The sequence below is a fragment of the Balaenoptera musculus genome, chromosome 5 (genome assembly GCF_009873245.2).
Source record: "Balaenoptera musculus isolate JJ_BM4_2016_0621 chromosome 5, mBalMus1.pri.v3, whole genome shotgun sequence".
NCBI lineage: Eukaryota > Metazoa > Chordata > Mammalia > Artiodactyla > Balaenopteridae > Balaenoptera > Balaenoptera musculus.
In genome coordinates, this window is record NC_045789.1 from 5,823,792 (window position 1) to 5,849,388 (window position 25,597).

Below are 25,597 nucleotides of genomic sequence, written 5' to 3' on the forward strand. Positions count from 1 at the left end.
GACAACTACAGCACTCCAATGAACAAAATCAAAGAACTAAATAAATGGAGAGATATTCCATGTTCATGGATATAAAGGCTCAATATTGTCATGATTTCAATTCCTCCCAAGTTGATCTATATGTTCAATGCAACTCCAGTCAGAATCTCAACCACTTATTTTATGGATAATGACAACTGATCCTAAAGTTTGAGAGGAAAAAGACCCAGAAAAGGCTACACAATATTGAGAAAGAAGGAGGTGTGGGTACTGACACGAATGCACTTAGGACTTATCATAAAGCTACAGTAATCAAGAGAGTGTGGCATTGGTGGAAGAATTGACAAATAGCTCAATGGAACAGAGTAGAGTCCAGATCAGACCCACAGTAATATAATCAACTGATCTTTGATGAAAGAGCAATGGCAGTACAATGGAGCAAAGATAGCTTTTTCAACAAATGATGCTGGAACAACTGGACACCTACATTCACCTGTGAATCTAGGCACAGACTTGAAACCCTTCACAAGAATCACCCAAAATGAATCTTAGGCTTATATGTGAAATGGAAAACTATAAACCTCCCAGAAGGTAATAACACAGGAGAAAATGTAAATGACCTTGAGTACGGCAATGACTTTTAAAATACTACAAAAAAGACATGATTCAGGAAAGAAATAATTGTTAAGCTGAACTTCATTAAAGTTAAAAAATGTCTTCTCTGCAAAAGACAATGTCAAGAAATGAGAAAACAAGTCACAGTCAGGAAGAAAATATCTGAAAATAGCACATCTGATAAAGGACTATTATTCAAAATATACAATGGACTCAAACTCAACGATGAGAAAACTAATAACCCAATTTAAAAAATGGGCAAAAGACCTGAGCAGACACCTATACCAAGAGAATATACAGATGACAAATAAACATATAGAAATATGTTAAATGTCATATGTCTTTAGTGAATGGCAAATTAAAACCACAGTGAGATACCACTATATGTATATTAGAATGGCTAAAATCCAAATAGTTGGCAACACCAAATGCTGACAAGAATGTGGAACCACTCTCATTTATTGTTGATGAGAATGCAAAATGGTGCAGCTACTTTGGAAGACAGTGTAACACTTTCTTATAAAACTAATCATACCCTTCCATATGATTCAATAATCACACTCTTTGGAATTTCCCCAGATGAGTCGAAAACTTATGTCCACACAAAAACCTGCACACAGATGTTTATAACAGTTTTATTTTTAATTATCAAAATCAAGCAACCAACATGTCCTTCAGTAAGTAAGTAGATAAATAAATTGTGGTACATCCAGACAATGGACTATTATTCAGTACTAAAAAGAAATGAGCTATCAAGACATGAAAAGATATGGAGAAATCTTTAGTGCATACTACTAAGTGAAGGAAGCCAATCTGTAAGGGCTATATTCTGTACGATTCCAACAACGTGACATTTTGGAAGAGGCAAAACTATGGAGACAATAACATGTTAGAGTTTATGTGGTGTTATGGGAGAGAGAGATAAATAGGCAGAGCACAGAGTATTTTTAGGAGGATGAAATTATCCTGTATGCTACTACAATGGTGCATACAGGTTATTATTCATGTGTCAAAATCCATAAAGTGTGGAACACCAAGAGTGAATGCTAAGGCAAACCATGGACTTCAGGTAATAATGATTTGTCACTGTAGGTTCATGAATTGTAACAAAAGTACCACGTGGTGCAGGATGCTGATAGTGAGGGAAGCTTATAGATGTGGTGCCAGGAAGTATATGGGCACTCTCTAGACTCTCTACTCGATTGTGCTGTGAACTTAAAAGTGTTATAAGAAAATAGTCTATTTAAAAATTGGGAAAGAGAAAAGAAGCCCTTTAGGAGAAAATAAAACCACATTGCCACCATTGCTGATAGCATATGCAAGTATCCTTCTGACAGGATGTTGAAAATAGACATTTTTTGTTGGATGGGTCTACCAATTGGTAGTATAATGACTGACAGCCCAATCTTTGAATGGGCCATTTGTTTAACACACACAACTGATAAACTCCCAATCACTTTCAGACAGACTTGTGGCTAGTTCAACTTGTGTGATCTTCAATAAAGACCTTTTCCTCTCAGGCACTCACTTTTCCCATCTGTATTATATGCTTTTAAAGATGGATTGAATATTTTCTACTATTTTATAGCTCTAAAACCACTATATCTCAGCTCATATACAGGGAACCCGACGCCAGAAATAAGCAGTAAGCAATATTAGTTAAAACCAATCCTATTCTTTTCAACTGTGATCTATACACCATAGGGATTTTATGCCTTAAACATGTTGAATGTCAAGCTCATAAATCAGAATATTTATTTTCATTTATAATACAGAGCTTTGCTAATTGAATTCACAATAGAATTTTAATAATGGAAGATGTACAAAACAACTTATAATTAGTTTACACATTGAAGTAGTGAATACAAATATTAGGTTGTGGTATATTAATATTAATTTACCTCATTTGCCTGTTCTTAACTCATAAGCCTTTTTTCTACATGTACATGTTTAGAGTAACCACACTGAACCCTGTTATAAACTATGACACCTATATATATATTTTTTAACAGGAGGTAGTATAATGTGCTTAATTAGTGGTAGATCTGGGTCTATCAGTAGTTTGTTTTCCTTAGCAAACTGATGTGTACTAGCACATTCTTTCCACAGAAATGAGGAGAAAAATACAACTATATCTAAAGATAAGAAGGTTTTGGAAGTTAATCAAAAGTCAATCAAAATGAACAATAATGACAAACCTGTTTAACTGCATCTAGGTCCTAATATTCTGGTGCTTCTTGATCAGTAAAAGAATCAATAACTGTTCAGGGAAACAGGGATAAAGCCACTGTTTTTCAACTATCTATCTATCTATATAAATTTTTTAAATTATTGAGTTGGGTAAGAGAAAGCATTGTGGCTCAGGTCACTTGAAATTCATCCCAGAGTGGTAAAAAACATCATAAGTGCCCAAGACTAGCGCATAAACAGAGTTTTCTGGAATCCTGACAAGCTTGGTTCTAATAAACTATATGAATTTGATTTATTTGACTACTTTGTTATATTTTATTGAATAGATGTAAGTAGAATGCTAATGCATCCCATTTTTAACATTTCAAAACTTCAAATCTTCAAACGAAAGCAGTTATAACTACTACTTTTAAAGTTTTACAAAAAATATTTTAATGTAGGGTCATAGAGGTATAAAGGGACAGACTTTATGCATATCACCCTACACATCTGTAATAATAGTACTGCTTTGAGAATTCATTCTCAAAAGGATCAAATGACTAGTAGGTTCTTATCTTGAAGATTTTAAAAGTTAGATATATCCCTTTATTGACTTATTTTTGGTAAGGAAAGTGATTTAGTCAACCACATGCCGATTTTCCCCAGATTAGCAAATATTTCCTGGTGTAAAGGAATAAACATGAAAGCAACACATTCGAAGGTCGACAAAACATTTTTTTCCTTAAAGTTCTAGGAAGTACAAAATTAAGCAGTAAAAGGTAGGATGAAGTTATACCTATGCACTTGGTTTGCAAATCAACTTTGAAATACACATCATTAGTTCAGGCCTTAGATACACTTGATGGTGACTCTGACCTCCTGATACAGGTGGTACTCCCCTTGTGTCTTGGGAGACAATCCCCCTCATGTTTTTGCACATCTCCTGAGCAGAGACACTGACTGTCATTTGCTCTGGAATCTATTCAAGGATGTTTGTACAGCAAGCAGCTTTGAAACACAGAGATAATGTCCCCTTCCGGAGCAAAGGCAAGTGTATATACAGCCTTAGAAGACAGAGATTGTATCTCTAATCCAAGCAAAGGGCAAGACTACCTACTGTCCAGTATCCTAAAGATAATGTCTTCTTCTGGTGCAAAGAACGGCCCATATTGTGTCCTTCAATGCACAAATCTTCTATATCCTATGGTGTATGCTGCTATAACATAGCCCTCTTTGCATAGTCCTGTGGAAACTAGGCTTCAGGCACTAGCTCAATTAATAGCGGAACTTCATTTATCAGAAAAAATAAATAAATGTTCTTTTTCAAACATAATTTTTGGATTAAAAAATCTGATTTGCATTTCTCTAATAACTAGCAATGTTGAGCATCTTTTCATGAGCCTTTTGGCCATCTGTATGTCTTCTTTGGAGAAAAGTCTATTTAGATTTTCTGCCCATTTGGATTGGGTTGTTTATATATATATATACATATGTAAATATATATAGATAGATAGATATAGATATAGATAGATAGAGAGAGAGAGAACTGTATGAGCAGTTGCTATATTTTGGAGATTAATCACTTGCCAGTTGCATCATTTGCAAATATTTTCTCCCATTTTATAGGTTGTCTTTTCATTTTGTTTCTGGTTTCTTTTGCTGTGCAAAAGCTTTTAAGTTTAATTAGGTCCCAACTGTTCATTTTTGTTTTTATTTCCATTACTCTAGGAGACGAATCCAAAAAGATATTGCTGCAATGGATGTCAAAGAGTGTTCTGCCTACGTTTTTCTAGAGGAGTTTTATAGCATCTGGTCTTACATTTAGGTCTTTAATCCATTCTCAGTTTATTATTGTGTATGGTGTTACAGAATGTTCTATTTTCATTCTTTTATGTATAGCTGTCCAGTTTTCCCAGCACCACTTACTGAAGAGAGTGTCTTCTCTCCACTGTATATTCTTGCCTCCTTTTTTGTAGATTAATTGATCATAGGTGCATGGGTTTATTTCTGGGTTTTCTATCCTGTTCCATTGATCTATATTTCTGTTTTTGTGCTGGTACCATACTGTTTTGATTATTGTAGCTTTGTAGTATACTCTGAAGTCAGGGATTGTGATTCCTCCAGCTCCATTCTTCTTTCTCAAGATTGCTCTGGCTATTAGGGGTCTTTTGTGTTTCCATACAAATTTTAAAATTTTTTGTTCTAGTTATGTGAAAAATGCCAAGAAATGCAAATCAAAACTACAATGAGGTATCACCTCACACCAGTCAGAATGGCCATCATCAAAAAGTCTACAACTAATAAATGCTAGAGAGGGTGTGGAGAAAAAGGAATCCTCCTACACTGTTGGTGGGAATGTAAATTTGTACAGCCAGTATGGAGAACAGTACGGAAGTTCCTTAAAAAACTAAAAATAGAGCTACCATATGATCCTGCAATTCCACTCCTGGCCATATATCTGGAGAAAAACATAATTCAAAAATATACATGCACTCCAATGCTCATAGCAGAACTATTTATAATAGCCAAGACATGGAACAACCTAAATGTCCATAGCCAGATGAATGAATAAAGAAGATGTGGTATATTTATACAATGAAATATTACTCAGCCATATAAAGAATGAAATAATGCCATATGCAGCAATGGACGGGCCTATAGATTATCATACTAAGTGAAGTAAGCCAGACAGAGAAGGACAAATATCATAAGATATCTTTTATATGTGGAATCTAAAAAAAAAAGATACAAACAAACTTATATACAAAACAGAAATAGACTCACAGACATAGAAAACACTTATGGTCACTAATGGGGAAAGGTGGGGAAGGGTAAATGTGGAGTTTGGGATTAACAGATACACACTATTATATATAAAACAGATAAACAAGGACCTACTGTATAGTGCAAGGAACTATACTCAATATTTTGTAATAACCTATAAGGGAAAATAATCTGAAAAATAATATATATGTATAACTGAATCACTTTGCTGTGCACCTGAAACTAACACAAAATTGTAAATCAACTATACTTCAATAAAAAAATAAAACATAAAAAGCCAGAGATTTATTAATAATAATCAATCACTAAGATATATATGGAATAAATATATCTATATATTAATTGATTAATTCCTTAACATTTACTTAATCAATCATTCCACCATGATGTCTTTACTTCCCTCATCACGACCATTTTTGCTCTTACATAATGGTCCAAATCGCTTCTTGACCTCTGCAAAATACATTAACATTTTAAAAGGCCTTCCCTTGAACATGCTGGAAGCAGTAAGATATTTCAGATGGAATGGCAAAATTTTTAGTCAGTCAGGAAATAATGCTCCTGGGTTTGCCTGAAGGTTTCTATCCTCTGAGCAGTCACGGTTTTGATGTGTTGTTTAATGTTTTTCTCCTTCCCTAGAGTTCTCTCCTGTCACTCTTCACCAATCCACATCTATCAATCTTTTAATACCAAAAGTAAAACATCACCTCCCACAAACGACTCCTTTGAATTATAGTGCACTGCCATGCATAGCAACACTCTCTGGACTTATTAAATTATGCAAACTCTTTGCTCCATTTGCACGGTAACTACTTTCATAGATTAACATTTTGATTTAGGAAGTAAAGGGATAGTAATGCAATTTTGGTTTTCTCTGCACTATAAAGCTGGGCATCACATTCTCTGGCCACACAAACATGTAAGCTATTTAAGATCTTTCAGTGGTCCCACTAGGTATACTCAAAGAGAACTCCTTACTGTTCTCATAAGATCTTCCCTCTAGCTTGGCTTTGATTACCAGTATCAGCAAACAATGTAGCAGTGCGATCAGTGCCGAAGGTAAGAAAAAGGATGTTAGATAAGGCACCGACCCTAACAGGATTTACAGTGAACTGACTAGGGTAATATGCTGAAATATTAGTACACGCATATTACAGGTTTGTGACTACAACAGGAGTTTTAATTGTGATAGGAAATTATGACTCAGCAGGAAACAGAGAGGAGAAAGAAATACTGGATGAAAGAGAGGAAGAAAAGTCTAGGAATGGAAATGAAAAAAAAAAAATACCTCGACAGTAGAGGAAAAGGAGCCCAGAATTTGTGGTTAGGTGATAGGAGTTTACATTCTAGTTCTCTCTTTATTGGTGAGAACAGACTATGGTTATGCTGAGATAGCAAACAACTCCCAAGTCTCAGTGGTTTAAAACAGAAGATTTTCCCTTCATTTCACATTTCAATTTTAATAATATCATTTGGATAAACAGGAATAATACTCCCTGCATCGCAGGATTATTGTAGAATTAAATTACAACAATGTATATGAAAGTACGTAGTGCAATATAAGTATGCAATGTTCACTAATTGCCCGTGTGTTTCACTCATCCTAGTTATTTAGACACTTGGGATGATTTAAGCTGACACCACCTTGATCAGATGCTGTTTGTCATGCTAGAAGAAAAAGAGAATTCAGGAAGATTTTACAATTGGGATCAAATGTTCAGCCCAGATGCACTTCATGTCACTTCTTACAGTTCATTAGCCAGAAGTAGACACATAGTCACATCAACCACAAAGGGACCAAGACATAAAATCGTGCCTTACTACTATGTGATCAGAATGCAGAGAGAATAGGAAATACACAGCACACAGGTCAAATTACTACAAAAATTACTCACTGTGGAATGGGCATTAAGATATATAGACTCTGTATGAAATCCTAAATCCTGCTTCCTAACATTATAAGGGTGTTGTATTAAACAATTACTAAACATTTTTGAAGCCCAATTTTCTCATTTATCAAATGGTAATAAAACCACTTATGACATGAAAATCTTCATATAATTAAACCAATGTATAGAATAAAGCTAACAGAGTACCTGGTATACAGTCAATGTTCTGTGAGACTAAGTTCTGTATGGGCTGCTCTGAGTATACAAATTCTGGAGATGGCTTAAAATTTGGGAGACTTCAGGGAATTTTCTCACAAATGCACATGGCAGCCAATAGTTACTACTATGCTCAACACCCAGATTCCTAGCAACAGACCAGCAGTTAGGGTGGTGACTATTGCTTCCTAGTGAGACTTCATTGGGAGACTGGCCTAAACCAGAGCTACAGCAACCTTCAGAAGAAGGCATTCAATCTGGCCAAGAAAATGGAGGTGGGAACATTGTGGTTGTGCTTATGGAAAGGCAAGAGAAACAATCTGAAAGAACATGAGATGTTTCTCGTTGAAGTTAATGTCACGTTGCTTTACTACCATCATCATCTTTATGCTTTTCTGGTCCCTCTTCCACATCTGTTGTCTACCTATGCTTTTATCTACCTCTTACTAATCTCATTGATTCTGTCTGTTCCCCTCTCTTCTCCTTGGGAAAGTAACTTTTCCTCTCTGATTTTAATAATATCATTTGGATAAACAGGAATAATATTCCCTGCATCCCAGGATTACTGTAGAATTAAATTACAACAATTAATGTATATGAAAGTACATAGTACAATATAAGTATGCAATGGTTATTTTAAAATAATAATGAAGGAAGAGCCACTATTTGGATTTGCATTTTGTAATTGTATTTTACAATTTTACAGTGCTAATGAATTCCTACTCTTAAGTTCAATAAATACTTGTTGGGTAAACACATTGGATGAAACACAGGATCAGCTCCCTTAGATACATACTATGGACTATAATTAAGATTCTATAATTAGCATGATGGATTTATGTTACTCATTTTTATCTTGAGACAGACAAATATATTTGTAATCACATTTGTGTGTATATAGAGTTGTAAATGATATAACTATGTACATATATGTTTATAATTATATCTACACTATTTCTGTGTAATAATTCTCACATTTCAGTTTTTGCTCCCAAAAGGGGATTCACTATACAGTTAACACACAAATATTTGATAAAAATGAATTCTGTATATACATTTGTCTGGATTCAAAGTACAGACAACTCTCTGGGGAAAATGTGGAGATTGGCTAATCAGAACTCAGTATCTATCATATCTATTATTTTATAGTTTTGTAGTTAATAACTAATATTTAATACTAGTGACACCTATCCAAAGGTTTATAGATGTTATTATTCCTTGCAATTTAAATAAAACCATGTAGGTTAAAAAATAACAAATAAGAGGTAATCAATTTATGTAATGCTATTAAAATAATGTATTTTAAAAATTTATTAAGTATAGCTCTATTGATTTTACTCTGGTAAAATGATAGAAAAAGAAATTATTTCTGACTTATTATTAATTATAATAATATGATATAATTATACATGTATATCATCTTGATTTAAGCCTTATTCTAGCCAACAGATGGAATCATTCATTCTACATATATTTGTTTCTTGTTTACCATGTGTCACAAACTGTTCTAGGTGCTGTGTTATAGCAAGATGAATAGTAGCGTATATCATAATGGAAGGAAACATCCAACAAACTAATAGATAATTAAAATAGATATCTTGCAAATAGTGATGTATTCTATGAGTGGAAATAAGAAATAGAGACACAGACGTAGAGAACAAACGTATGGATACCAAGTGGGGAAGGGGAGGTGGGATGAACTAGGAGATAGGGATTGACATATATACACTATTGATACTATGTATAAAATAGATAACTGATGAGAACCTACTGTATAGCACAGGGAACTCTACTCAATGTACTGTGATGACCTAAATGGGGAGCAAATCCAAAAAAGAGGAGATATGTGTGTATGTATAGCTGCTTCACTATGTGGTAGTGTAGAAACTAACACAACATTATAAAGTAACTATACTCCAATAAAAATTTTAAAATAAACAAATAAATAAATATGAGAGAAGAGTACAGAAGAAAACATTTTACAAAACTATTTAGAATATCAGTAAGAAGACTAGAAAAGGCCCTTCCTGTTTAAGACAAAAAAAAAAAAAATGGACATAAAAAGTTTAGAACCTCTGGGACTAATTAATAAAAGCTTATTTCCTAGCAAAAAAGAAAAAAAAAAAGAAGAAAGAAAAAAGAAAGAAAAGAAAAGAAATCAAACAGGGGATCTAGGGAATGTCTATGTTTGTCCCATTTTCAATTATGGTTTGGGAAAGCCTAACAAAGTAGCATGTGAACCTAACTGGAATGAAAGCAGTGGAAAAAGGACGACCAGGTAGCCCTGGGATTCAAACAGTGACTGATATAAACAAGAATAAATAGTATAATGAGATTAGTCTTCAAGGTCTTGGGGAAGGAAAAGTAGATCCCAGTGGCTGGGTCAGGGGTTGATAGTATGTGGAAAGTATCTGGTGGGACACTGCAGGAACTTGCACAGCTCAAGGTGCTTCTTTATTCCTGTCAAATACACACGTTTACACACACACACACACACACACACACACAAAGTCACAGAATACCTCTTATAGTTTCATGTCACCTCTGTCTCACGTCATTTGAAAGTTAGGTATTACATAGCATTCTCTGCTATCTGCTTCTACATACTAGCAATCATGTATTATTTCTAATTATTTCGGGCTAAAGACACAGAGATGGAAAAGATTGGGAGGTGACTTTGATCATTTTGGGTGGGTATTAGTCTTTCTAAAACAGGTTTAACTCATTTGTTGTTTCATTTCCTTAAAGGTTTCTTAAATCACACAGCAGTGCAGGATAAGAAATTTATCTTCAACGTCCAAATTTAATTCAAAATTATTTATAAATAATACATAAAAATCTGTGGTTTATATTTAGCAGGGGAACAGTCAAAACTCCTAGTCATGCATTCTACCTGTCATTTTTCTGCCATCGATTCAATTAAACAGTATCTACTATATTCATGGCACCAGGAATGAAAAGATTAGAAAGGCACAGTTTCTGACCTAAGACACATAACATAGGGCAGACACAAAGCATGGAATAAATATTCACTGGGTCTGTAACAGTATGAGTCAATATGTTGAATTAATAATGTGTTTAGAGAGCATTCATAAAGGAGTTATTATTTCTAAGTTTGGGGCAGTGATAAAACTTATTCTTAGCCCAAGAAGTAGGGGAAACAAATGATATTTGAAAGATAGTAGAACGAGGCCAATTCTCCAATTGTATTTATCCAGACTGAACACTTTAATAACTTATTTACTTTTACATGAGACTAAATTTCTACAATGATTTTTGACATTGAAGTATATTTTATATTTTACTTATTTTCTCTTTTATTCCTATCAAATCTATCCTGCATGTTATACCCTAGCCTATTGATATATTTAATAAGTATATGCATTCAGAAAAATCCTTTAACATTCTAAGAATTTTTATTTCTCATCTATAGAATGAAAACAGATACGTCTTCATCAGTTTGTTTTGAAGATTAAATAAAATAATACATTTAATAGCTTAGCCTAGTGTCTGGCACATAAAAATCCCAGTAAAGGTTAGCAATTTTATCAAAATACAATAATGTGATGAAAGAATTTCAGAAAAATAAATGTCACTAGCATGTATTGAATGTAAGGGAGAAAATCAATATAGTTATGTTTATTTCAAGTGTTTTTTAAAAGACAAGTAGCATAAGAAATTTTAAAATACATATGTTCTTTTCAAAATCAGCATTTTTGTCTTTTTTCAGTTCTCTAGGAAAACCAAAATGTATTGTAAACTTATTTGATTGAATAAAATGTTGCTTCAGTATCTTATTTGTAGTATCATGATCTGTTATTAAAATAAAAGCACTAGCTTAATTTATTGTAAGTATATAATCTATATAATTTATAGAATTCTTAAATGTCAACTTATTTTTTTCTTGAAAATATTTAACATAAATAAATGAAGTATTTTCTCAACATTAGACAACACAAAATTATGATTTTTGATGAACTTAAAATGTCTAATGATTTTTATAAAAACAAAAACTGCCAAACTATATCTCTAGATGGTACAGACATCCTTTTCTGTTTATCTTTATGACAAATTCAAGAACATAACAATATTGTTTTATTTTGAAAAGTTCTAAACTTAAAATTAATATCAAAATAATAGAAAGCATCTGGGTGATTAGGTCTTAACATATTTACTGATTTTTATAAATCCTTTACTATTACTTCACGTGAACTTTCAGTGACATATTTTTAAAATAACCCATCTCTATAATTTGTTAAAAAGTATTTAATTCCCAAAGTTGTAAGTTTCCAAAGCTACTACTATTTCATGTTTTAAAATGTGATTTTTATGTAAATTATATTCTGAAAGCATATTCTGAAATAAGTGCTCCTAAGTGAGTAGTAAACCAGACAACCAATAGTTTAGTTCATAACCGCTAGACACTAGGAGCAAGTCCAGATGGGTACTGTACCTTGTGTCGCAATCTTATTAGAGGCTGATAAGATTTAAGGCCATATCCTGCTTCTTTGGTTGGCCTTCCTTCTGACTCCAGAAAAATGAATCCAAGAATCAAAACAGCTGACCAGCACTTAAACATCCTTATTGCTTTTCACCTGTGAAAATTAACATTGCAAATAATCAGAATATACATTCTATACTGAATAAATGTATCAAGAAATATTCAATAGCAAATAGAAATCTTCATAGATCTAATCAAAACCTGGCAGCAGTCGCCAACTGAATCCATAATAGGTAAGAATCTCTGAATAAAGATTATCTTTTTGATCATAACAAATATCGTTTGTTTTACTCATACAGCTTTACACAACATTGAATAAGTAGAAATTTAGGGGCCAATAAAAATGTATTGAGGAACAATTAATAAACACATGTTGAAAGAAAATTTTTTAAAAAGAGAGAAAACATTAAACAATGATAAATTTTCTAAGCATCCATACAGAATACAATTATCAATATGTTTTTAAATCTCAAACTCCTCTTTGAGTATATTTGATGAGTAATGCTTAATAAAACTATAGCTATTATAATTTACTGGTAAATACTGGTGAGAGGTTGATAGGATAGTCTTCTATGGTAAGTACTTAATAAACTGAGGTACAACAGAAATTATACAGATAGGTTACATCGAGTTATGAATGCATTTTACCAGTAGCACCTAAGAGGACGTTTCCTAGAAATTGCTTTTTAAGTGCTTTAAACTAAAAGTCCTATGGCTCTTTCCACAGCTCTATATTCTTGGCTATAGCAGAGAAACTGTAAAATTGCATAAATTTATCACCATATAAACTCTCTAAGCCCTCTTCCAAACAAACAAATCTATGCTTTGACCTCAACTATATTCCACTTTACCACTTTCACATCTTTGTCACTATTGTGACCATAGGAGGAGCTTTTTCTCCTCCTGTCTAATCCAATCTGGTCATCTGGCTTGAGAAACTTAACCAACTGATTAACCCTGCTATTTAGTGTATTTAAACTCTGTCTCTAAATAATTTTCTTCCATCTTTAAATGTGTTCAAATCATCCATGTTTTAAGATAATTTCTCTTCTCTCCTTCTGAATTTTTGGAAGGAATTGTGTATCTCATTCTATCCATTTTCTGACCAATCATGATTCTATCCTCATCACTCTATCAAAATAACATTTCTTTTTTTCAAGAAATGGTCACTTTACTTGATGTCTATGACATCCATCTCTTCTGTGTCTATAGAGCTTGCAAAAACGTCTTCTCAGTCCTTTTGCAAGTCATCCTACTCCTTTATTTTGCCATTAAATATTACTTAATCCCATTAGCCATGTATCCTACTTCATTCACTCAGCCAGACATTCAACATAGTCTATGGTTTTAATTATATGTAGTGCTTCTCATTAAATCTCCAGATTGGTATGATTAGCCTCCTTAACAGCTCTGCCTTCATGTTTCAAAAGAAACTCCTCATAGTATACACATCCCTACATAAAGCCATGCTTTTGCAGACTTTCATTCATCCCTTTACTCAAGCCAGAAACAAAGGAGACATTTTTGTCATCTTAGTCTCCCTTACTCTCCATATTAAACCCATCTCTAAGTTCTATTAGTTCTACCTTCCTATATATATCTCTCAAACATCAGTTCCTTTCCAAATCTATAGCCACAACCCTAGTTCAAGCTGTAGGCACCACTTCTCCCTTCAAATGCTCCAATCCCATCCTTCCCCTCCTTCCACACTTATGCACCTTCAATTCCTTCTCCACACAACAGCCTGATCAATCATGTTGAATCTAAACATCATGATGTTATTGCCTTTGCTAGTAACTTTGAGATATATACATTTATCCTTAAGATAAAAAACAAAACCACTGGTTCTTACAAGTTCCTACAGCATCTAGGCTCTGCATGTCTTATTCTTCTCTAAATAACTGTTCTCCAGCCTGACTAATTTCATGCAGTTATTTGAACTTGTTTTGTCCATTCCTACTATAAGGCTTTTGTGTACTATTTTCTCCACTTGAAATACAATTATTTTCCCATTTATTATCCAAAGACCATCACACATCAAAAATGTCCCTTAGAATCCTTCCCCATAATACGAAGCCTGAGTTACATTTCTTAGTTACTCTGCTCATAGATCAGTATTCTTTCATTTTAGAGCATCTCTTTGTAATTATACAACATTAATATGATTACTTTAAAGTGTACTCACAAGACTATATATCTGTCTCCTTCAAACTTCGTGGTTGCTGGAATCTGTTTTGTTCTGGTTTTTTTTCCCCACCATTATATCATCTGGACCTGCCAAATTGCCTGTCACCTACTGGGCATACAATGAATGAATGCATAAATGAATGTCATCTTGCATGCAAGGGAAACAAGAAAGAGCATGTTTTCCTGCATTCTGAAAATTCTGAATGCAATTCCCATTTCCACTACTGTTACAAAATATCTGAAAACTAACCTGAGAAAACTAAATATTTTCATTTGCAATCCTTCCTTCTGCTGTCATTTTGACATATAGTCTAATCCTTCTCCCAGAGGTAAATATTTGTTTATAAGACAACTGGATGGAATATTTCAAATTCAAGATAGAGACAGAGAATAAAGCGAACAGTTCAGGTGAAGGGGTATTTTTTCAGAGCTCTGAATACTATGTTCCTTCTGTCGTGAAGCAGGAGAAGGAGGAAAGAGGCATGGCAACAACCCTGTAGCATTATGATTCTAGGTGAAGGTGAGGTCATAAATTTCCTAAAAGTGCTCCCTTAAGGGTTTGTCTTTCTCTGCCCTTTCTCTTCCCCTCCTAAACTCCCTCTAATTCTCTCTTTTTTTGTGTATCTTTTTTGTGTGTATATATATATATATATATATACATATACACACAAAAAAAAGATATATATATATATATATATATATATATATATATCATATATATATCCCACATGGAAAAGAGTTCATCTACTATAAAATACAGAACAAATGAACAATTAATTAGGTGAAAAAAAATCTCATAAATTTTGGGTGAGTGAACTTCTACACATTGATAATTACATCAACAATCTGCTGAAATATATTTTCTGCCAAAAAGCAACAGAATAGGAATATCTACTTTAAGAAATTTCATTAGTTGAGAAAAATAAGTCAGTGAGTAAATCTTTGGTGTAGTATTGATATATGCAACCTGTTTATACTATTTTAATCTACTTTTCTGATACTCTTAACCGTGATTCATTTTTTCTTCAGTGGTAGTCTTATGATTTTCAAGTCTAAAATTTCTTAAAAATACCACGTTATACAAAAATAAGAATGTTTTATCAAAAACTGTCGGGCTTCCCTGGTGGCACAGTGGTTGAGAATCTGCCTGCCGATGCAGGGGACACGGGTTCGAGCCCTGGTCTGGGAAGATCCCACATGCCGCGGAGCAACTAGGCCCGTGAGCCACAATTACTGAGCCTGCGCGTCTGGAGCCTGTGCTCCGCAACAAGAGAGGCCGCGATAGTGAGAGGCCCGCGCACCGCGATGAAGAGTGGCCCCCGCTTGCCGCAACTGGAGAAAGCCCTCGCACAGAAACGAAGACCCAACACAGCCACAAATAAATAAATTAAAAAAAAAAACAAAAAAAACTGTCATACAACTGGAGTGATTTACTTGGTATTACAGATAAAGTAAAAAAGAGTTAATATTAAAAGTCAGATAACATTTTTTTAGGAGATCTCTGATTTCTATTGCAGATAGACATTTGAGCTCAGCAGTGGTTAGACAAAGGACAAAGACTAGCTTCCGTGTTTATCTTCTGTGAATGGTACCTCATAAGATTTTCTTCATTGAAATATCACTAAGGAAAATACTTCAATTCAATTATATAGTTATCAAATGGCAACCTAAACATAAAGATGGCTCTTCTCAAAGGATACTCAGAAAATAATTATTACCTTCTTACTTCTCTTCGTCTATAGAATCCAAAGGCGTTATTATTGTATTTTTTAAAGTTCACTTGTCCACAGAAGCTGTTCTGGAAATTTTAAATCAGCAATAATTGATCCCCTGATACACTGACTCATGAGCTCACTTTCTCGGTATAGTAACCTCTGACAACCTGTTAGGTTTTCATAATTAATTGGCAGTTTGTTGACAGCTCAGTAAGAACACTGAAAAGCATGTGACAAAAACAAACCAGCTGGAGCAGATGGTGTGATAATGATCCTACGACATTTCCTTCTAACCTCAATATTTATATGGAAGCATCAGAAAACAACCTATTAACTTAGAGAAAACAAAATGCATGTTACCTAAAAGGTATCTGCCTAACATCATAGGTAACAAAGTTGGACTTAAAAATAGTAAGAGGGAAAGCTTGTTTCAGGAGGAGCTTCAAGATGGCGGAAGAGTAAGACGCGGAGATCACATTCCTCCCCACAAATACATCAGAAATACATCTACATGTGGAACTGCTCCTACAGGACACCTCCTGAACGCTGGCAGAAGACCTCAGACCTCCCAAAAGGCAAGAAACTCCCCACATACTTGGGTAGGGCAAAAGAAAACACAAAAAACACAGACAAAAGAATAGGGACGGGACCTGCACCAGGGGGAGGGAGCTGTGAAGGAGGAAAGGTGTCCACACACTAGGAGCCCCTTCGCGGGCGGAGACTGCGGGTGGCAGAGGGGGAGCTTCGGAGCCATGATGAGAGTGCAGCCACAGGGGTGCGGAGGGCAAAGCGGAGAGATTCCCGCACGGAGGAGCGGCGCCGAGCAGCACTCACCAGCCCGAGAGGCTTGTCTGCTCCCCCGCCGGGGCGGGCGGGGCTGGGAGCTGAGGCTCGGGCTGCGGTCGGACCGCAGGAGAGGACTGGGGTTGGCAGCGTGAACACAGCCTGAAGGGGCTAGTGCGCCACGGCTAGCCGGGAGCGAGTCCGGGAAAATGTCTGCAGCTGCCGAACAGGCAAGAGACTTTGTCTTACCTCTTTGTTTCCTGGTGCGCGAGGAGAGGGGATTCAGAGCGCCGCCTAAACGAGCTCCAGAGACGGGAGCGAGCCGCGGCTGTCAGCACAGACCCCAGAGACGGGCATGAGACGCTAAGGCTGCTGCTGCCGCCACCAAGAAGCCTGTGTGCGAGCACAGGTCACTCTCCACACCGCCCCTCCCGGGAGCCTGTGCAGCCCGCCACGGCCAGGCTCCCGTGATCCGGGGACAACTTCCCCGGGAGAACGCACGGCGCGCCTCGGGCTGCTGCAACGTCACGACGCCTCTGACGCCGCAGGCTCGCCCCGCCTCCTCCGTACCGCTCCCTCCCCCCGCCTGAGTGAGCCAGAGCCCCCGAAGCAGCTGCTCCTTTAACCCCGTCCTGTCTGAGCGAAGAACAGACGCCCTCAGGCGACGTACACGCAGAGGCGGGTCCACATCCAAAGCTGAACCCCGGGAGCTGTGCGAACAAAGAACAGAAAGGGAAATCTCTCCTAGCAGCCTCAGGAGCAGCGGATTAAATCTCCACAAACGACTTGATATACCTGCATCTGTGGAATACCTGAATAGACAACGAATCATCACAAATTGAGGAGGTGGACTTTGGGAGCAAAGATATATATATTTTGTCCCCTTGTTCTCTTTTTGTGAGTGTGTATGTGCATGCTTCTGTGTGTAACTTTGTCCGTATAGCTTTGCTTTTACCATTTGTCCTAGGATTCTATCTGTCCTTTTTTTTTTATTATTACTTAAAAAAATTTTGTTTCTTAATAAGTATTTTTTATTTTTTTATTTAAATAACTTTTTTATTTTATTTTACTTTATTTTATTTCATTTTATCTTCATCTTTCTTTTTTTTCTCCCTTTTATTCTGAGCCATGTGGAGGACAGGCTCTTGGTGCTCCAGCCAAGTGTAGGGCTGTGCCACTGAGGTGGGAGAGCCAAGTTCAGGACACTGGTCCACAAGAGACCTCCCAGCTCCATGTAATATCAAACGGTGAAAATCTCCCAGAGATCTCCATCTCAATGCCAAGACTCAGCTCCACTCAACGACCAGCAAGCTACAGTGCTGGACACCCTATGCCAAACAACTAACAAGACAGGAACACAACCCCATCCATTAGCACAGAGGCTGCCTAAAATCATAATAAGTCCACAGGCACCCCAAAACACATCACCAGATGTGGACCTGCTCACCAGAAAGACAAGATCCAGCCTCATCCACCAGAATACAGGCACAAGTTCCCTCCACCAGGAAGCCTACACAACCCACTGAACCAACCTTAGTGTCTGGGGACAGACACCAGAAACAACGGAAACTACGAACTTGTAGCCTTCAAAAAGAGGACCCCAAACACAGTAAGTTAACCAAAATGAGAAGACAGAGAAACACACAGCAGATGAAGGAGCAAGGCAAAAACCCACCAGGCCTAACAAATGAAGAGGAAATAGGCAGTCTACCTGAAAAACAATTCAGAATAATGACACTAAAGATGATCCAAAATCTTGGAAATAGAATGGAGAAAATACAGGAAACGTTTAACAAGGACCTAGAAAAAGTACAGAGCAAACAAACAGAGATGAACAACACAATAAATGAAATTAAAAATTCTCTAGAAGGGATCAATGGCAGAATAACTGAGGCAGAAGAACGGATAAGTGACATGGAAAATAAAATAGTGGAAATAACTAATGCAGAGCAGAATAAAGAAAAAAGAATGAAAAGAATTGAGGACAGTCTCAGAGACCTCTGGGACAACATTAAAGACACCAACATTCAAATTATAGGGGTCCCAGAAGAAGAAGAGAATAAACAAGGTACTGAGAAAATATTTGAAGAGATTACACTTGAAAACTTCCCTAATATGGGAAAGGAAATAATTAATCAAGTTCAGGAAGCACAAAAAGTCCCATACAGGATAAATCCAAGGAGAAACACGCCAAGACACATATTAATCAGACTATAAAAAATTAAATACAAAGAAGAAATATTAAAAGCAGCAAGGGAAAAACAACAAGTAGCACATAAGGGAATCCCCATAAGGTGAACAGCTGATCTTTCAGCAGAAACTCTGCAAGCCAGAAGGGAGTGGCAGGACATATTTAAAGTGATGAAAGAGAAAAACCTACAACCAAGATTACTCTACCCAGCAAGGATCTCATTCAGATTTGATGGAGAAATTAAAAGCCTTACAGACAAGCAAAAGCTAAGAGAATTCAGCACCACCAAACCAGCTTTACAACAAATGCTAGAGGAACTTATCTAGGCAGGAAACACAAGAAAAGGAGAAGACCTACAATAATAAACCCTAAACAATTAAGAAAATGGTAATAGGAACATACATACTGATAATTACCTTAAATGTAAATGGATTAAATGCTCCAACCAAAACACATAGACTGGCTGAATGGATACAAAAACAAGACCCGTATATATGCTGTCTACAAGAGACCCACTTCAGACCTAGGGTCACATACAGACTGAAAGTGAGGGGATGGAAAAAGATATTCCATGCAAATGGAAATCAAAAGAAAGCTGGAGTAGAAATACTCATATCAGACAAAATAGACTTTAAAACAAAGACTACTACAAGAGACAAACAAGGACACTCCATAATGATCAAGGGATCAATCCAAGAAGAAGATATAACAATTGTAAATATTTATGCATCCAACATAGGAGCACCTCAATACATAAGTCAAATACTGACAGCCATAAAAGGGGAAATCGACAGTAACACAATCGTAGTAGGGGACTTTAACACCCCACTTTCACCAATGGACAGATCATCCAAAATGAAAATAAATAAGGAAACACAAGCTTTAAATGATACATTAAACAAGATGGACTTAATTGATATTTATAGGACATTCCATCCAAAAACAACAGAATACACATTCTTCTCAAGTGTTCATGGAACATTCTCCAGGACAGATCATATCTTGGGTCACAAATCAAGCCTTGGTAAATTTAAGAAAATTGAAATTGTATCAAGTATCTTTTCCGACCACAACACTATGAGACTAGATATCAATTACAGGACAAGATCTGTAAGAAATACAAACACATGGAGGCTAAACAACACACTACTTAATAACCAAAAGATCACTGAAGTAATCAAAGAGGAAATCAAAAAATACCGAGAAACAAATGACAATGAAAACATGAGGACCCAAAACCTATGGGATACAGCAAAAGCAGTTCTAAGAGGGAAGTTTATAGCTGTACAAGCCTACCTTAAGAAACAAGAAACATCTCAAATAAACAACCTAAACTTACACCTAAAGCAATTAGAGAAAGAAGAACAAAAAAACCCCAAAGTTAGCAGAAGGAAAGAAATCATAAAGATCAGATCAGAAATAAATGAAAAAGAAATGAAGGAAACGTTAGCAAAGATCAACAAAACTAAAAGCTGGTTCTTTGAGAAGATAAACAAAATTGATAAACCATTAGCCAGACTTATCAAGAAAAAAAGGGAGAAGACTCAAATCAATAGAATTAGAAATGAAAAACAAGTAACAATTGACACTGCCGAAATACAAAGGATCATGAGAGATTATTACAAGCAACTATATGCCAATAAAATGGACAACCTGGAAGAAATGGACAGATTCTTAGAAATGCACAACCTGCCGAGACTGAACCAGGAAGAAATAGAAAATATGAACAGACCAATCACAAGCACTGAAATTGAAACTGTGATTAAAAATCTTCCAACAAACAAAAGCCCAGGACCAGATGGCTTCACAGGCAAATTCTATCAAACATTAAGAGAAGAGCTAACACCTATCCTTCTCAAACTCTTCCAGAACATAGCAGAGGGAGGAACACTCCCAAACTCATTCTACGAGGCCACCATCACCCTGATACCAAAACCAGACAAAGATGTCACAAAGAAAGAAAACTACAGGCCAATATTACTGATGAACATGATGCAAACATCCTCAACAAAATACTAGCAAACAGAATCCAACAGCACATTAAATGGAGCATACATTATGATCAAGTAGGGTTTATCCCAGTAATGCAAGGATTCTTCAATACACGCAAACAACGTGATACACCATATTAACAAATTAAAGGATAAAAACCACATGATTATCTCAATAGATTCAGAGAAAGCTTTCGACAAAACTCAACACCGATTTATGATAAAAACCCTCCAGAAAGTAGGCATAGAGGGAACTTTCCTCAACATAATAAAGGCCATATATGACAAACCCACAGTCAACATCGTCCTCAATGGTGGACAACTGAAACCATTTCCACTAAGATCAGGAACAAGACAAGATTGCCCACCCTCACCACTATTATTCAACATAGTTTTGGAAGTTTTAGCCACAGCAATCAGAGAAGAAAAAGAAATAAAAGGAATCCAAATTGGAAAACAAGAAGTAAAGCTGTCACTGTTTGCAGATGACATGATACTATACATAGAGAATCCTAAAGATGCACCAGAAAACTACTAGAGTTAATCAATGAATTTGGTAAAGTAGCAGGATACAAAATTAATGCACAGAAATCTCTTGCATTTCTATACACTAATGATGAAAAATCTGAAAGGGAAATTACAAAAACACTCCCATTTACCATTGCAACAAAAAGAATAAAATATCTAGGAATAAACCTACCTAAGGAGACAAAAGACCTGTATGCAGAAAATTATAAGACACTGATGAAAGAAATTAAAGATGATACAAATAGATGGAGAGATATACCATGTTCTTGGATTGGAAGAATCAACATTGTGAAAATGACTGTACTACCCAAAGCAATCTACAGAGTCAATGCAACCCCTATCAAACTAACACTGACATTTTTCACAGAACTAGAACAAAAAATTTCACAATTTTCATGGAAATACAAAAGACCCCGAATAGCCAAAGCAATCTTGAGAAAGAAAAAAGGAGCTTGAGGAATCAGGCTCCCTGACTTCAGACTATACTGCAAAGCTACAGTAATCAAGACAGTATGGTACTGGCACAAAAACAGAAATATAGATCAATGGAACAGGATAGAAAACCCAGAGATAAACCCACACACATATGGTCACCTTATCTTTGATAAAGGATGAAGCATATACAGTGGAGAAAAGACAAGCCTCTTCAATAAGTGGTGCTGGGAAAACTGAACAGCTACATGTAAAAGAATGAAATTAGAACACTCTGTAACACCACACACAAAAATAAACTCAAAATGGATTAAAGACCTAAATGTAAGTCCAGACACCATCAAACTCTTAGAGGAAAACATAGGCAGAACACTCTATGACATAAATCACAGCAAGATCCTTTTTGACCCACCTCCTAGAGAAATGGAAATAAAAACAAAAATAAACAAATGGGACCTAATGAAACTTAAAACCTTTTGTACAGCAAAGGAAACCATAAACAAGATGAAAAGGGAACCCTGAGAGTGGAGAAAATATTTGCAAATGAAGCAACTGACAAAGGATTAATCTCTAAAACATACAAGCAACTCATGCAGCTCAATATCAAAAAGTCAAACAACCCAATCCAAAAATGGGCAGAAGACCTAAATAGACATTTCTCCAAAGAAGATATACAGATTGCCAACAAACACATGAAAGAATGCCCAACATTATTAATCATTAGAGAAATGCAAATCAAAACTACAATGAGATATCATCTCACACCAGTCAGAATGGCCACCATCAAAATATCTACAAACAATAAGTGCTGGAGAGGGTGTGGAGAAAAGGGAACTCTCTTGCACTGTTGGTGGGAATGTAAATTGATACAGCCACTATGGAGAACAGTATGGAGATTCCTTAAAAACCTAAAAATAGAACTACCATATGACCCAGCAATCCCACTGCTGGGCATATACCCTGAGAAAACCATAATTCAAAAAGAGTCATGTACCAAAATGTTCATTGCAGCTCTATTTACAATAGCCAGGACATGGCAGCAACCTAAGTGTCCATCGACAGATGAATGGATAAAGATGTGGCACATATATACAATGGAATATTACTCAGCCATAAGAAGGAACAAAACTGAGTTATTTGTAGTGAGGTGGATGGACCTAGAGAATGTCATACAGGGTGAAGTAAGTCAGAAAGAGAAAAACAAATATCGTATGCTGACACATATATATGGAATTTAAAAAAAAAGAAAATGGTCAGAAGAACCTAAGGGCAAGATGGGAATAAAGATGCAGACCTACTAGAGAATGGACTTGAGGATACGGGGAGGGGGAAGGGTAAGCTGGAACAAAGTGAGAGAGTGGCATGGATATATATACACTACCAAACGTAAAATAGATAGCTAGTGGGAAGCAGCCGCATAGCACAGGGAGATCAGCTCGGTGCTTTGTGACCACCTAGAGGGGTGGGATAGGGAGGGTAGGAGGGAGGGAGATGCAAGAGGGAAGAGATTTGGGAACATATGTATATGTATAACTGATTCACTTTGTTATTATAAAGCAGAAACTGACACACCATTGTAAAGCAATTATACTCTAATAAAGATGTTTAAAAAATAAATAAATAAAGTAAAATAAAATTTAAAAAGTGGTAAGGGGGATGGACAGAGTTTTTTTTTTTCTCTTTTTCAAAAAAATAGTTTTTTTTCTCTGATCAAACTTTTTTTTTTTTCACCATATGGCAATAACTGCTTTGGCAGTAGGATTTAGAGTACTTACATTATTCATAGATTCAATTTGAGGGATTTTGATTTGTTTATGCATTCTCTGTATTCTAATGTCTAATCATTTGGGAAAACAAAATAAGAGTGTTAAAGTATTGCTTTAGGAACAAAATGCAGAATTTGATATGGGGAAGGAAACTTTGGTATCATGCCTATGAATGAAACGAATGTTAAGGTAAAGCAAATCCCCAACATTAACAAATGTTTTAGAGGTGTCAATTATCCTAAGAGTTTCACCTGGAGTATCCCCACTGCATCTCACTCCACCCTAGAAAACTACCATAGGTCTTTCAAGAAATAGCCCCAGTCACCTCCTTTGTGAAAACTTCCCTGCCAATCTCACATGAACTTGACTGCTCTCTGCTGCAATTTTTATGTATCTCCCTTAGAAGACTTTTTACCTTGCACTGTGGTTATCACTTTAAGAAAGGCTATCATCCTCATATAGATATAGAAGGAAGTACACTGAACTGGTTCTGTCACAATTTAACACTTTTCTTAACTTCCACAGACTTCTCTTTGCTCTATTCTGGGTGAGGGAGGTGCCTACACGATCACTAGTGCCTTTTTTCCTTTCTGGTATCCTGCAATTCAATGAGATGGAGAAACGGACTTCCAGACTACCTTGTGTCATGCTGTAAAACCTAAGCGAAACCAATTGCCTTACTTGGACCCCACCTGTAAAAAGAAATTTATGAGCTTATAAAGTCTAGCACCTGTACCAGATTATTCCTACTGAGTAGATTTATTGATCAGGAGAAGATACAGGGAAGAACAGGTTTGCAAGAGAAATTATGATTTTTGTGTGTGTGATGCCTTTTGTAGTCCTATTGGAGATGTTAAATAGGCACTGGGATATTGAACCTGGAGCTTGGCAATGCGGTATAGCCTGGAGATACCTGTTTGGGGTTGTGAAAATTTATATGTCTTTTACTCTAGGTAGGAAATGGGAAGAAGTTAGATAGGAGAAAAGGTCCGAAGACTAAGCCCTCAGGCAAGTTTAGTTGAAACAGAAGATTAAGTGCTGCTAGGAGGTGGAGGAAATGAAAAGAGTAAACTGGCAATTTTAGAAAAATGATAGATGGGCATTTTCATTAGAATGGAAGGACTAGAGCCCACAGCTCTTATTATCTGACAGCCTGTATTTTCACTGGTTTGCTTGTGTGTACTCTGTATCCAACCAGAAGTCATCTCATAAAGACAGGACTTTGTTAATCATTTGTGTGAATCAGAGCAGTACATGGCACACAGCATAAGCTTAATAAATAATTTTGATTGATTAATTCATAATTAATGGTGATAAGTAATTAATTTGAAATTATAGCTGTACATAAAAGGATTCTTAATATTCTCCATGTGGTCAAAAATATTCATTAAAACTGGCTATGAAATTAATCTAGAAGTCAAATTGCATGTATCACAAAAGCTTTTCTTTTCCCCCTGGATGAAAACCTTTGAGCTTGGCTTTCAATGGGAAGTTCCTTTAAAAAAGCCTCTCTTGTCAAAGACAGACAACCTTTTCATTCTTTGGCTCAAATGAAATTGGAGCGGCCAGCAAGATTCTCCTACATTCCTCAGTCTTGTCTGTTGCAGCAACTGTTTTCATCTCTTGACCCACTTTACCATGACATCCACCACTGTCAACTCTGAGGTTGAGTTTTAATTTGACATTTCTCTTAGAAGGAAATATTATCCAAAGAACCCAGTTTTATTATGGACAGTGGATTCTCCCTGTCAGGGAGGTGGATTCTCTCCATGCAGCCGTGAATTCTCCACATCAGAGCAATGGATTCTCCCAATAAATGTACTATGTTCAAATACTCATCCTAATGAGTAT

At 35.9% G+C, this 25,597-nt stretch overlaps 1 protein-coding gene across 3 annotated transcripts in view; it reads right to left on the minus strand.

The window, feature by feature from the left end:
* The window catches only part of FSTL5 (follistatin like 5), a 768,953-nt gene that overhangs the window by 702,062 nt on the left and 41,294 nt on the right, over positions 1–25,597 (minus strand). For all 3 annotated transcript variants that reach the window (XM_036853815.1, XM_036853816.1, XM_036853817.1), the window contains one exon: positions 12,106–12,247. In XM_036853815.1, the coding sequence (XP_036709710.1) occupies positions 12,106–12,231 (126 nt within the window). In that variant the 5' untranslated portion in view covers positions 12,232–12,247. The remainder of the gene's footprint in view (positions 1–12,105; positions 12,248–25,597) is intronic.